This window comes from Callospermophilus lateralis, chromosome 6, assembly GCF_048772815.1.
Source record: "Callospermophilus lateralis isolate mCalLat2 chromosome 6, mCalLat2.hap1, whole genome shotgun sequence".
NCBI classification, from domain to species: domain Eukaryota; kingdom Metazoa; phylum Chordata; class Mammalia; order Rodentia; family Sciuridae; genus Callospermophilus; species Callospermophilus lateralis.
In genome coordinates, this window is record NC_135310.1 from 160,057,000 (window position 1) to 160,070,815 (window position 13,816).

The 13,816-nt window shown below is 43.3% G+C and overlaps 3 protein-coding genes across 3 annotated transcripts; 1 reads left to right on the forward strand and 2 right to left on the reverse strand.

Annotated features, from left to right (window-relative positions):
* Positions 1-1,588: 1,588 nt before the first annotated feature.
* On the reverse strand, positions 1,589-3,207 carry H2bc3 (H2B clustered histone 3). The gene has a single exon (XM_076857950.2). It carries the CDS (start codon positions 3,030-3,032, stop codon positions 2,652-2,654), a length of 381 nt encoding a protein of 126 aa, XP_076714065.1. The 5' UTR covers positions 3,033-3,207; the 3' UTR covers positions 1,589-2,651.
* Positions 3,208-4,444: 1,237 nt separating this feature from the next.
* On the forward strand, positions 4,445-4,944 carry LOC143400974 (histone H3). The gene has a single exon (XM_076857952.2). The coding sequence runs from the start codon at positions 4,445-4,447 to the stop codon at positions 4,853-4,855; it is 411 nt and encodes a 136-aa protein (XP_076714067.1). The 3' UTR covers positions 4,856-4,944.
* A 4,913-nt stretch (positions 4,945-9,857) lies between these two features.
* H1-2 (H1.2 linker histone, cluster member) lies at positions 9,858-11,336 on the reverse strand. Its single transcript, XM_076857953.2, has one exon. It carries the CDS (start codon positions 11,304-11,306, stop codon positions 10,668-10,670), a length of 639 nt encoding a protein of 212 aa, XP_076714068.1. The 5' UTR covers positions 11,307-11,336; the 3' UTR covers positions 9,858-10,667.
* Positions 11,337-13,816: the final 2,480 nt, after the last annotated feature.

A 13,816-nucleotide genomic window follows, 5' to 3' on the forward strand; every position in this document is an offset into this window, starting at 1 on the left:
CTAGGGCAGCCTGAACAATTTAGGGAAGGCTTATCTTGAAATAAAAAATAAAATAAGTTTGTGAGTGTAGCTCCGAAGATGAGCACGGCCTAACAGTGGGAGACTCTGGGTTGGATACCCAGTACCCAAACTAAAAATAAAAATTTAAAAAAAGAGAAAGAAAGGAAAAAATCAATTTCTAAGCATTGTCTATAAGACAAGCTCAACAAGACATTGAAAGGTAGAGGAAAGGCAGGTTTGCTATTGTGACAGTATACTTTCCATAACTGTGACAAAATACCTGAAAGAAAATGTGCTTAAAGGAGGAAAGGTTTATTTTGGCTCCAGCTTCACAGACCTCGATCCACATTCACGTCCCACCATTACTATGGGCTGGTGATGAAGAGAACATCGCGGAACATCCTGGAGCAACCTGGCTGACCTCAGGGCCTTCAGGAAGCCAAGAGGGAGAAGCCCAGGACAAGACATGCCCTCCCCAGGGGGGCTGGGGTTACCACTCCCTGGTAGAGCACTTGCCTAGCATGTATGAGGGTCTGGGTTGGAGTCTCAGCGCTACTTATAAATAAACAGATAAAATAAAGGTCCATCAACATCATTAAAAAAAAAGATCTGCCCTTCCAAGGTGCTCTCCGGGACCTGCTCCCTCCACCTGGGCCCACATTCACCCAGTGCTGCTCTCAACCATGCACACTCTCTGGGCCTGGACACTTCTGTTATCTGTGTCACTGTGAGGCCTTCCTTTTTCCAAAATCTAGCAACCTTTCCTCAAATTGAAACTCTCCCACCACCCCTCTTCTCATTTTCCTGTGTTCAGGCATCTTTGTTGGTTAAAGAGGCAAATCTTTCCATTACTAAAAAGGAGAACTGGATTGTTGTGCAGTTTTCTTTCTTTTTCTTTTCTTTTTTTTTCCTTTCATTTATTCTGTAACTCAAATACGCAACTCTTGAGAAAATGTGAGAATTTATTATGGAAGGGGTTAGATAAAACCTGGTTTCACCTAAGTTTGTGGGTTTGTTCCCTGGCTCTGCCATGTCCAAAGATGAAGCTTTAAAAGAATCAACAAGGAAGATTTATGATCATGTATGGCTTCTCCCTACTATCCCCAGAGCCCAAACATCTGAGAGAGAGAAAGAGAGAGAGAGAGAGAGAGAGAGAGAGAGAGAGAGAGAGGGAAAGAGAGAGAGAGAAACAAATTAGGGGGGGGAAAGCCCCTAAGCCTTTGTAAAAGACTAAGTGTCAGCACCAATAGTAAAAATGCCTACCTTTGAGTGTAAGAGGACTGAGTTTTGGCTTGGGATTATCAAAGAAAGTTACAGTGTTTAGGTTTAAAAAAAAAAAAATCAAGAATCCTTGATTTTCTATTTGAAAGAAAAAAAAGAAGGAAAGGAAAATAAGAGAAAAGGAAGGATGAAAAAAGGCAGGCGAAACCAAGGTATAAAGACAAACTGGGGAGAAAATCCTACCTCCTTCTACTTGAGAGATCACTGAAAACTAGTAGAAATGTTAACCGATCTCTCCCCAGGTGTTCCTTAAACTGCAGGCTGAGTGGTTAATGTTTTGAGGGGAAGGATGGGCCGATTTACAGTCTAAAATGCAAAAATTGTTGATTTTTAATCAAGGATCTCTTTTACAACAGAATTTTGCATATGCTGATACAAAGTGCTTTTCCTACAGTGGACCACTGACATCATGTGTGGGATCCAGGCATTTTAAAATCTTCTTTAAATTTTCTTTCATATGAAAACGTTACTGAATCTCACATGTCGCTGGGAAATATTTTGTTTTTCCCATATTCAGTCGTAAGATAGAAGTCCACTCCCCGGGCTCCGCTCTTCCCCAACCCCCGACCCCGGACCCAGACAGGCTCCTCTGAACTCCTCTCGACCAGCACACTTCCAGAGTTTCTAGTCATTACTTTGGGAGTCCTGGGTTCTTCGGAAAAGGCCTGGGGAAAACCACTGTGTTCAAAATGGGCCCTCCTAGCCCATTACCAAGGAGCGCCAGATAAGGGCGCGAAATTCAAACCCTTTATTCCTCTGAGCTCCAGAAAACATCCACGCCCTTTTCTAGGCAAAAGCCGGAACCGGAAGTTTGAGACGACACCTGCGGGTCCAAATTTACCTAAGTTCTAGTTGTTGTCAATAACCACGAAACTAAAAATCACTTTCATGGTGCAGAACTGAAGGTATGCTCCATTGAGGTCCCAGGAAGACCACGAATCTCGCTTCTCATTGCCCCAATGTCTACCACATAACTTGCAGGAGCAGTTCCAGCTTCAGGAATTAACTTCTGCCTCCCGCCTGCGCGACCCCCGCCGCCTCCGCCTCCGGATCCCCAGTAATTCCGTACCTTCCAATCCCTTACCCGCTTCACGGTCCAGTAGGAAAATCACTGTCTCCATCAGAAATGAGTTGGGTCAGAAATAGTTGGAAAAGCAGCCGAAGGCTTATGCAGCGACAACTAGTGGTAATTACAATAACATAAAGTGCTTTATTGGGAGCGACAGACCGAGGGAAACCTCAGCTATAAATTGGTCACAACCACCAACTTAAGTTTTCCTCACTTCCGTTAGAAAGTGGCAGAACTTTCTTTCAACAAAGTGGGTGGCTCTGAAAAGAGCCGTTTGATGACAAGGGGCCTGCACAGGGACTCACTTGGAACTAGTATACTTGGTGACCGCCTTGGTGCCCTCCGACACAGCGTGCTTGGCCAGTTCCCCGGGCAGCAGCAGGCGCACGGCCGTCTGGATCTCCCGGGACGTGATGGTCGAGCGCTTGTTGTAGTGCGCCAGGCGCGAGGCCTCCCCCGCGATGCGCTCGAAGATGTCATTGACAAAGGAGTTCATGATGCCCATGGCCTTGGACGAGATGCCGGTGTCGGGGTGCACCTGCTTGAGCACCTTGTATACATAGATGGAGTAACTTTCCTTGCGGCTGCGCTTGCGCTTCTTGCCGTCTTTCTTCTGCGCCTTAGTAATGGCTTTCTTGGAGCCCTTCTTCGGGGCTGGAGCCGACTTTGAGGGTTCAGGCATAGCCGTCCTTAACAATTGTTGAAATGATATTTCTACTTTCCACAACAAAGTAAACAAGAGGAACAAGCTTGAGCAGGTTTATTTATAGCGCTGTAATTCAAATGAGGGTTTAAAAGTTTCCACTTCTGATTGGATTCTGAAATCATGGGCGGGGTTATGCAAATAAAACTCTCTCTTTCTATTGGCTAGAAACGCAACATATTTTGACCAATAGGATGGCTCATTTTCACAGCCCAGCACAGTCCGTTGATTTTTTCTCGCTGCAACGCTTCTGCTTCCTTTATGCCGGAATTTCCTCTTTTTTTTTTTTACATATTGCTGTATCTGGATACGGCGAACAAGGAGGTAAAACTGGTGCCTAGGCCAAGATGCGCACATCCGCACTGGGCTGCAGTTCCCCATTGGCCGAGTCCACCGCCCGCTTCGCAAAGGAAAATACTCGGAGAGTGTTGGGCCAGAACGTGGGTCTACCTGGCTGTGCTATTCAGTAACTGCCACGATCCTGGAGCTGGTGGACGACGCGCCACCTACCTTTCCTAATGACAAGGAGTTCAACAAACTGCAGTGCAAAGTCACCATCACACTGAGCTTCCTTTGGGCCAACATTCACGCAGTGCTGCTGTCCAAGAAGACTGAGAGCCACAAATCTGAGGGAAACTGCAACCCACAGCACACTAGAGAACTAAATTCATTTTCTCCAAGTTGTATCCAGAGCGATCTGTGTCAACAAGGAGATCTGATTACTAGGGTTATGCCACAAATGTTCTTAATCCCATCGTAATGTCTTAGCAACTAATGTATATTCCTAAAACAGTAATGTTTAAAAACAAAGTTCCAGAAAAACACGATATGTACAAGAAATCTTATTACAAAACAACAATGTTCCTTAAAAGGCAAGCGGGAATATCACTTAGACTCAGAAAAAAAGGATAAGAAAGTTTGCTCCTACCTAATAATAAAGCAGCACGAATTTTCCCTAAATCCACTTAAGCCAAATTTTCTTTCCCAAACCGAAGTTGGAACACTTGTTGTGGTCCACAGTGGCTGGTTATGCATTCGCAACGGTAACCTGCGAATACAAATTAATTAATCTTGGTTCCCAGTGAGACTGACTCAGCTTAACATGAGGTTTAAATTATTCATTATACAAATAGTATTTAGAGGCTGGATGACCTATGGCTTCTGAACCTTTATGTCCACAGATCGTTGAGACCAAAAGAAAAGTCTGAAAGGGTAACAATTTATCCAATCAGATTCTCTTCTAGTTAACCAATCACCTAGGTCACTCTCCAACCAATGATTATATTGCGCGGGACTATTTAAAAGTTCAAAGGCCAATCAGAATGATTTCAACTATATTTAAGGACAATTTCAAGTAGTTTTGTTACAGTTTCTGACGTGTAATCTCCCAGATGGCTCGTACGAAGCAGACAGCCCGCAAGTCCACCGGCGGCAAGGCCCCGCGGAAGCAGCTGGCCACCAAGGCCGCCCGCAAGAGCGCCCCGGCCACCGGCGGCGTCAAGAAGCCTCACCGCTACCGGCCCGGCACCGTGGCGCTGCGCGAGATCCGCCGCTACCAGAAGTCCACCGAGCTGCTGATCCGCAAGCTGCCGTTCCAGCGCCTGGTGCGCGAGATCGCGCAGGACTTCAAGACCGACCTGCGCTTCCAGAGCTCGGCCGTCATGGCGCTGCAGGAGGCCAGCGAGGCCTACCTGGTGGGGCTGTTCGAGGACACCAACCTGTGCGCCATCCACGCCAAGCGCGTCACCATCATGCCCAAGGACATCCAGCTGGCGCGCCGCATCCGCGGGGAGAGGGCGTAAATCCATTCTCTTCATAACAAAGGCTCTTTTAAGAGCCACCTAAAAATTCACTTTAAAAGTGCTCGAAACATCGTAATGGTCTCTATTCTGTACGTAGGTAGGTAAACGCTTCCTACTGTAAGTTTTCCTTGGCTTTACAGAACAAGTCCCTATACTTCAAGCAAGACTAGGAGGTATTTATGGATTTGCACTGGTCCTTTACCAAGAATTTGAGATTAACCATCTTGGTAGCTTTTTTTTCCTTTTGATAAGATCGTTGCAATTTTTTACTTTAAATCTTTAGAAATTGTAACAGAAACAGCTTCAAAACCGTGGTAATATTGTAAGATTCTAAGGCTGCTTTCAAAATTTACTTTTTGGGGGTGGGTATGTGAGTTAAACAATTTTGAAAGACCTCAGACTTGTTTCTGGCTCTTTATCAAATCTTACTCTTGTAACTTTCAGTGCTGGTTACTATAAACACTGGAAAGTCACAAGATGACATTTAGTCAGTGCTCACAGTAAGCAGTAGGTATTTTTCTTACAGCCATAGGAAATGGTTTACACAGGAATCTTACATAGGATTGACTAGCAACCATTGAACTACATGTGAGTGACAGCAGATCACACTCATCAGTATTCCAACACAGACAAATGCAGATTGTAATTGAAGGGAAGCTTTAATGCAAATGAGGTCTTAACCAGTTTTGATTGAAAAAAAAGTAATAGACATTTACACCACTGGGCAACTAAACGAGCAAAATGAGTACATTCCTAGAGCCCAACTCAAGGCCTTTTTGAGTGTTTTTGGATTCAGGGTGAATGTCTGCACTGGTTGTTTCAAATCCTACCTGGCCTTCCTTGGCATCTTCATTATGCTAATATACACCTGTAGAAGTATTCTGGATTGGAATACTTTGGTGTGGCATGACTCTCAGGCATCTGAGATGGAGCCCTGGCTTAGTCTGATATTTGGATGGTAGTGCCATTCTCAGTTACCAAGAGACAACTTATCCTTGCAGGATGTAATGCTGACTTTAAGCAAATTGAAAATTTTTAGTACTAAAGTGCTCTGGTTCAACTTTACAAGGTTTTATAAATCCATTCAGTACTGAATATCATCTTACTTTAAAGAGGTACTCATGGAAGAAAGTGACAATAAAACAATGGATTCACTAGAGTCATTCTATTTTTTCATGGGTTTAGTAATATGTGGAGCTATTGGCCTGAATTATGCACGATTCTTACTATAGCATTTCCAGGCAATATTCCATCTCTCCCATTTTATAGAAAAGGAATTTAAACCTAAGAGATTTAGCTAAAATGGCCAAATTAACATTTCTAGCAGAAATAACTTCCAGCATGTCCACACCAAACCTATACTCTTAATATCTTTTTATCAACAAAATTTGCCCCCAAATTTCAATGACCTAGCACCAAAAATATTTAACTGAATATTTTCAATTACTTATTGAAATAATATTTCATTAGTTTTCATTTGTTTTTCACTTTAATGTGGCATTAGAAAATTTTTAGTTCCATGTGGATTATATTTCTGAGGAATATTGCTAGTATGTAGAAGTTATACTGACTCACAGATAACTAGTTTTAATCCTTAAATTTACCAAGTCTCCATTCTTCATCTCTAAAATGGGAGAATAATGGTACCTACCTCAAAGTGCTGAGACAAGGGCATTTCTGCAAACAAAGGTAATCAGCAAAGTGCTTGGTATCCTGTGAGTGCACTACAAAAGCCAGTTCCCAGGACCTTGGCACTGCTTCCTTAATCACTGTTCCCTTAAGTCCTCTAAGGATCTAGTCCTTTCATGGCCATGTTCAGATTTCAACCACAAACAAACCCACTTTCTATATTTCCTCAGGGCACATAGCTCAAAAACCTAGAGCTTTACCCATTGGGAGTAATAGGAAATTTACTTTTTCAGCCATGAAATCACTATGCAAGAAAGTTTGGAATAATGCATTGCAAGTAGCCTGTAACATCTGTTATTTTATTTATTCTTCTATTATACATAGACAATTTCTTGAATTTTCATGGTTGAGTTGGTCAGCAGCTTAGTTTATGAAACATTTATTGTCATTTTGGCATAATTATCAGTGTTTGGGAGAATTACTTGAATATATTATTGCCGCTTGCCAATATTTTATAAAACTAGATGAAAAACTGAAATGATAATATTAATGACAAATATGGATTTTGAAGAGGATCAGAATGTCACCCCCAAATATGCCATAATGTCACAAGTATTATTTTGAGCTGAAAGAAATTGAAAATCAACAGTTGCAGGAAGCATTCTGTTTTCTCCTTACCTAACTAAAATTAGGGCATAAGTTCCACTCTGTGAGGATTGCATTAATGTTTCTTGTAAAGGTGTCCCCTGCTCCTTCCTATGCCTGGAACAGGAGAGCAACCTGTATTACTTCAAGTAAAGAGGTGGTACTGAGAGGAGTTTGGAAGAATAAATCTTCCTAAAGAAGCACTTGTCTTCCTTTAGTCTTACCCATATATTTCCTATTCATTTTCCCCAAAAGTATCCCTGCCTTGAAGACCAAGCTCCCTTTCCTTTGCTACAATGTTATATAAATTCCATTGTCTGCTTTCCTTCCTTTTTATGAACTCTGTGCAAGTAAAATACTATTAAAATTATATAGTTTTTTTATTCTCCTGTTAATCTATCCTTTGTCAGATAAATTTGCTGGTCCTCAATTACTGAACCTAACAGGGTAGAGGAAAAACTATCCTCCATGACTGTTTCATAAACTAAACCAAAAGACCAGGATTTTTTTCTAAGAATGGTCAATTTTAAGATTCAAAGAGTAGTTCATTAGAACTTATCCAGACAACAATGTGAAAAACTGCAAGGGAATGGACAAAACTAAAGAACATGAACAAATTGAGGAAATATATTACTGAAGACTGTAAAGGCAGGTTTTTATGAAATTTTAGCTCACTATAGTTCAAGGAATATTACGTTTGAAAGAATATCTTTGATGTATGGAAATAATTTTGCAGGGAATATTCAATATTAAAATCATTTGTAAGTATATAAAATCAAATATATTGAGATCCCAAAAAACACTGAAGGAAAAATATAAAATCACTTTTTTTGCTTGGGTAGATTCCTCCCCTATTTCTTGAAGGAGGTACCAAAGTCAAGTAAATTGGTAATTTCAAATAAAGAAGAAAGGGGCACAGAAACGAACACCCTAAACATCCTAAATATATGGAACTGTAGCAGGCATATTTGGAATATCTTAATTAAGTGTCCAGGTTGTTGTAATCTGATTCAAATTGAAAGTGAGGTGGCCCCAGGCAACAGTTCAGATGGCCTAAAGAACCCAGGGCACAGCTCTCACCCAGGCCTTTCTGGACAGGTTTGCTCTATTCTCCTCATTTTGCCCTAAGGATACCTTGGTTTTTCCTTTGTATTGTCTAGGAAGCCACCTGCTATGCCCTGACATCAGGTCATCTCTGCTTCTATAACTCAATTCCAGTTTTTGAATAAGTTTTGATTGGCTCAAACTGGTTCAATGGCCTCTACCAACTACTGTTGTTTAAGGTCAGATAATCTATACTCAAGTTTTTAGTAAACATAAGATATAATTTTTAAAAATATCATTTGAACCAAAGATGAGACCACAGTAGGCCAGGATGAGACCAGAGAGCATTCTAGAGTTGCACTGTTCATATGTCCACAAGGCATAGAAGGCTAACGGAGCCCTGGAAATGGGCTACTATGAACTGTGTTGTAAATGTAAAATACACATGAGATTTTAAAGAGGGGGGAGGGGTGCAATGTAGAATATCTCATATTTGTATTTTTTGTTGGATGATAATGTTTTGGACATGTTGAGGTAAATTAAGAGTATAATTAAAATTAATTGTTTTTTGGTTTGTTTTTTTAGTTGCTTCTAGGAGGTTTAAAATTATTGTGTGGCTGACACTTATATTCACCTTATTTAGCAATGGATAGGACTGATCTACAATTGTTAATTCACTTGTGCATCAATTTCAATAACCAAGTGACTTCAATGTACACTTTGAGATACTCTCAAAAAAAAAAAAAAAAACTAAAATATTATAGGGTGCTATTTTGAACAGCAAGAAAATAAATATCAAAGGCAATAAGATAGTTGGAGAAAATTTTAAATTGAGTAGAAAACAAAAATACTTAGACAGAAAAACAAGAAATTTCTTGAATAAAACTCTTGCCTGGGGCCTGGGTATGCTTGTAATCCCACCAAGTGAAGAGGCTGAGGTGGGAGAACCACAGGTTCCAAGCCAGCATTATTAACTGAACTAGCTAGACCCTCATCAACTTGAGGAGACCCTGTCTCAAAACAGAAAAAAAAAAAAAAAAAAGATGTAGCTTAGTGGTAAAAAGACCATGGGTTCGACAGTACAAAACGAACAAATTCCCAAAACCTTCATATCTATAAATAATTTATAATTTTAGCACAATACCAGTAAAACTTTTTTTTTTTTTTTGAGTGACTGGGTGCGGGGTGATGGAGTTGGAAGGCATCTTAAAGGACATACGTAAAAACAAAACAAGCCAAAAATAAACAATTCTAAAAAAATAATGTTTTAGGTATTGTTGGCATTGAAGATAGTGCTGAGAATACTCAAAACAATGATCCTAACCTCAGAATTGACTGTAAAGAACAAAGGAACTAAATATAATCCGGAAATTTAGCCCACATATCTGTGGAATTTAGCGTTTGGTAAAGGGGATTTACCTAACAGTAAGTCACTCCTGTTACTGTAAAACTGACAATACAAAATTACTGAAGAACCAGTGGGAGACCTTTCTTGCATCCCTCCCTTCCTCCCTTCTAGCTGATAAACTTCCCCCATGAATTAACTCACAGTGGATTCATTTAGTGGAAATGGTGGAAAAAACGGCAGCAGGTCTCCGGAGGCCCCATCGCTATACGAAAAAGCAGGAGCCAGCGTATCTACACCCAAGGGAAAGGCCGCTTAGGGAAGGACCAAGACGGCTCATGAAAGTTAAAGGCTTTATTAGGTAGAAACATGCCTCCCATCGTACACACCGGACAGCTCACAAGTAGAAAACCTGGACGAAACCAAAAAGCCTTTTAAAGCAAGTCTAATTATAGTTCATCTGAAATTGCGGATCCGCGGGGCAAAATGGCCAAGTTGTTTTCAAAGCCTGCACCACCACACCCATCCGGACCAGCGCGGAAGGGCGAGGACCTGGGAGCAGCCTGGGCGGGACGGGAGGCGGCTGCGCCCTCCGAAGGCCTCTGTGCAGGGGAAGCAGGCAGAGGCGCACCCACCCTCCGCAAGGTCCGGTGCCACCAAGTCCCCAGTAAACGCCGCCCGACCCGTGGTGCGCGGAGAGGGGACTCCCTACCCTACGGAAAGCCGGAAGGGCTCGGCTGCCGCCAATTACACGCAGGATGCGGGCGCGGGCGGGCCAACCCGGAGCAGCGCGGGACTTTCGAACCGCGGGGCACTCCAATCCGGGTCGACCGTAAACACGGGCTCGTCCCCTTCGCGGTCGCAGGGCTGCTCCGCCCTGGGGCGGGGCTGGCGGCTGTCCCGGGTGCTTCTGCCGCGAGAAACGCCCCTGGGCCGCAGGCCGGGCCAGGAGCCCCGCTGACGGCCGCCGGGGGCGGCTCCCGCGGCCCACCAACTGCCAAGCCCGTGGGAAGAAGGCCCGACGCGGTCCGGACACACGCGAGTCCGGTCGTCGAGGGGATAAGGACGCTACAGCGCCGAGCTCTTTTTTTGAGATCAGTGGTGGCTCTGAAAAGAGCCTTTTGGGTTCGAGAGGGAGACCATGACACTCTACTTCTTCCGGGGAGCCGCCTTCTTGGGCTTGGCCACCTTGGGCTTGGCGGCCTTGGGCTTCACGGCCTTGGAAGCGCTCTTGACCTTCTTGGGCTTGGCCACCTTGGCCTTCTTAGGACTCTTGGCCACCTTCTTGGCCCCTGCAGCCGCAGCCGGCTTCTTGGCCTTTTTCGGGGTCTTCTTCGCGGCCTTCTTGGGGGTGGCTGCGCCCGTCGCCTTCTTGGGCTTCTTGGCCGCGCCGGCGGGCTTCTTAGCCTTGGCCGCTCCTGCCTTCTTGGCCTTGGGCTTGGCTTCCCCGGAGGCCGCCTTCTTGTTGAGCTTGAAGGAGCCGGAGGCGCCGGTGCCCTTGGTCTGCACCAGGGTGCCCTTGCTCACCAGGCTCTTGAGGCCCAGCTTGATGCGGCTGTTGTTCTTCTCCACGTCGTAGCCGGCGGCCGCCAGCGCCTTCTTGAGCGCGGCCAGAGACACGCCGCTGCGCTCCTTGGAGGCGGCCACGGCCTTGGTGATGAGCTCGGACACCGGGGGTCCAGAAGCCTTGCGGCGCGCCCCCGCAGGCTTCTTGGCAGCCTTCTTCTTCACGGGGGTCTTCTCCGCCGGGGGCGCGGCGGCTGGGGCGGCGGGAGCGGTCTCCGACATGCTGAGGGCCTGGGACTCGGGTGCGAGTAACAGTGCGCCGATGCAGCGCCGCGCCGCGCCGCCGTATATATAGAGCGCAGGCGCGCGCTGATTGGTGCGCCCGGCGCCCGCGGCTGGCAGGCTCGGAACTGCCGCGCTGCGCCCGAGTTGTGTTTGTTCCACCTCACAAAAAGGAAAAAATATCAAAATACCCCGCACCAAATCTCTCGGACTTGATCAGGAAAGGATCCTAGAAGCCTCAGGCTTCCTGATCTCCAGCTGTTTTTTCTACAGACCCAAAGACAACGCGTCTAAGCGCCCCCAACTCCCCCAACTCCAAAGGAAGTCCAGGGCACTCAGAGATCACTTTCTGTTTTTCTTCTAAATTACCTGGTCGCTCTTTTATCCCTGAAAGTTCTTCTTCTCAGGGATGATTGAGCACATGCTTCCCTTATTTGGGGAACAAAAATGAAATGATTTCCACCTAGATTTTCACGATAATTTTGTTTCTTCGCAAGGGAAGTAACACAGGTCCTCTGTGAATTCTGCATACAGACCCAGGGTAACTGGGACTGGGACATGGGTTTCCTGAGCCGGTCCAGAGTAGCTCGGGCAGGGTGGGATGGGGTCCATAAACTCTGGGGGGGGTCCTAAGTGGTGAGAGGATAGGGGCTTAAATCTTTGACTTAAGGACGGTGAAACTACCAAATCCCTCTTTTCATAGATGGGGGCGGGGCACCCTTTTCTCTTCTCCAAAGGCGAGAAATTGGGCTGTTTAAAAAGCTCTCCACTTCCCCCCTGAGTTGTGCAAAGCAGGGGGTCTGGCCCTCAAGAATAGAGATAATACCGAAGGAAAGGAGGCCCTTAAGGCCGCAAAGAACCCCCACAGACTTAGAGACATTGAGATGATGTTCTCAAAGAAAACAAGCATTTATTTATATATTTATTTCCTTTGCTGCATTACAGGGATTAATTTCAGCCCATGAAAAATGAGGTTACTTCCAGTATAAATATCTTATTCATGATTCAAATGAACTCTCTATAGTCAGAAACTATAAGATACAATTAACTTTAATAAAACACTCTTTTGACTTAGGTGAATTGTTGATTTAAAGTAAAAAAAAAAAGGTAGCAAAATTTTAATCAGAAAGAAAAAGTATCAGAATATATAAATTATTATACCTTCTGTTGTTGGTGAGTTCACTATCACCTCCCAACACTCCCTCTAAAACTGGCCAGTTCTATTCTAAAGTTTGCTTTGCTAGTTTAAGCAAAGCATATTTCACCTTTTGCTTCCAAGTGATAGCAATTTTTATCCTCGAGATAACAGGCAAAATAAACTTTCTGATTATATGTTTAAAATAACTGTGAATTTACACTTGAGGACAAAAGGAAGCATTACAATTCACCAGAAACTCCTGTTTAATCACTTGACTACATGAAAATATGTGTTAAAGATGTCACCCTTAGATTGTGGTAAAGTCAAAGGGGTCATAAAAATTGAATTCAGTGACATGTGAAAAACAAAACATGTTTTTTAAGCAAAAAATGACCAGTGGTATCATTGAATTACATTTGCTTAACATTGGCAGTGTCTGATACTTCTACTACTGCTCCTGTCCTCTGGGAATTAACAGCCTAATGAGATTAGGGATGGATGAAGGGCGGCAGTAGAAAACCACTTTAGCTTGAAAGTGTACAAACAATTAAAGTACATTTATCATACTCATATGTTTCAGTAAAATGAATGAAATAAGAAAGTGTTACTTTTCTCTGATTCTATGGATACTGGGTCTCTTCCTCATCTTCAACTCAGCAAAATGTTACTACCATTAGAGTAGCCAACCACCTAAAATCTTGTCCTGATTTCAAGGCTGAGTGGTAGAAGTGAGAAGGCAGAGAAATATAAAACCCTTCTCCAGATCCCTTGTAATTTGTGTTGAGAAAAGATATGCAGAAACTTAATAAGAAGGGAAAAATATATTGTGTTCTTCTAGTTATATTAAACAACTATCAAAAAGCCAGCTTGTGGGTCATCTAATGCGCTAAGGCAGTGTTAGAAAAATAAAGCAGATTGTGAGTTACTTACATTTTGTTTTTTTTTTAATTTATTTTTGTAATAGTCATAGTGAAAAAAAATTTAAAAATCTGAATGTACTGGTGAAGATTCTAATCTTGGCTACTAAGGCACTGAAGCAGAAGGATCACAAGTTCAAGGCCAGCTTAGGTAACTTAGCAAGACCCCATTTCAAGAAAAGAAAAAAAGAAACAGAAAAGGTAACGTTGACTTAAATAATAGATTTTATTAACTCACCATATCAAAATAGCACCACTTCAACATAATCATGCTTTTTAAAATTATAAATCTTCAAAATCTGATGTATATCTTATACTTGGAGAATATTTCACTTCCAAATGGCCACATCCCAAGTGTCTAGTGACCACATGTGGCTAGTGATTACCATGTTGGACAATAAGTACAGCTGGAGGTGAAACTAGCCTTGATTTTAAGATCTAGTTCTGATTGGGCT

What these genes read in the sequence shown, in the direction of transcription:
- LOC143400974 (XM_076857952.2), top strand. Translation starts at nt 4,445, where the DNA reads ATGGCTCGTACGAAGCAGACAGCCCGCAAGTCCACCGGCGGCAAGGCC.
- H2bc3 (XM_076857950.2), bottom strand. Translation starts at nt 3,032, where the DNA reads ATGCCTGAACCCTCAAAGTCGGCTCCAGCCCCGAAGAAGGGCTCCAAG.
- H1-2 (XM_076857953.2), bottom strand. Translation starts at nt 11,306, where the DNA reads ATGTCGGAGACCGCTCCCGCCGCCCCAGCCGCCGCGCCCCCGGCGGAG.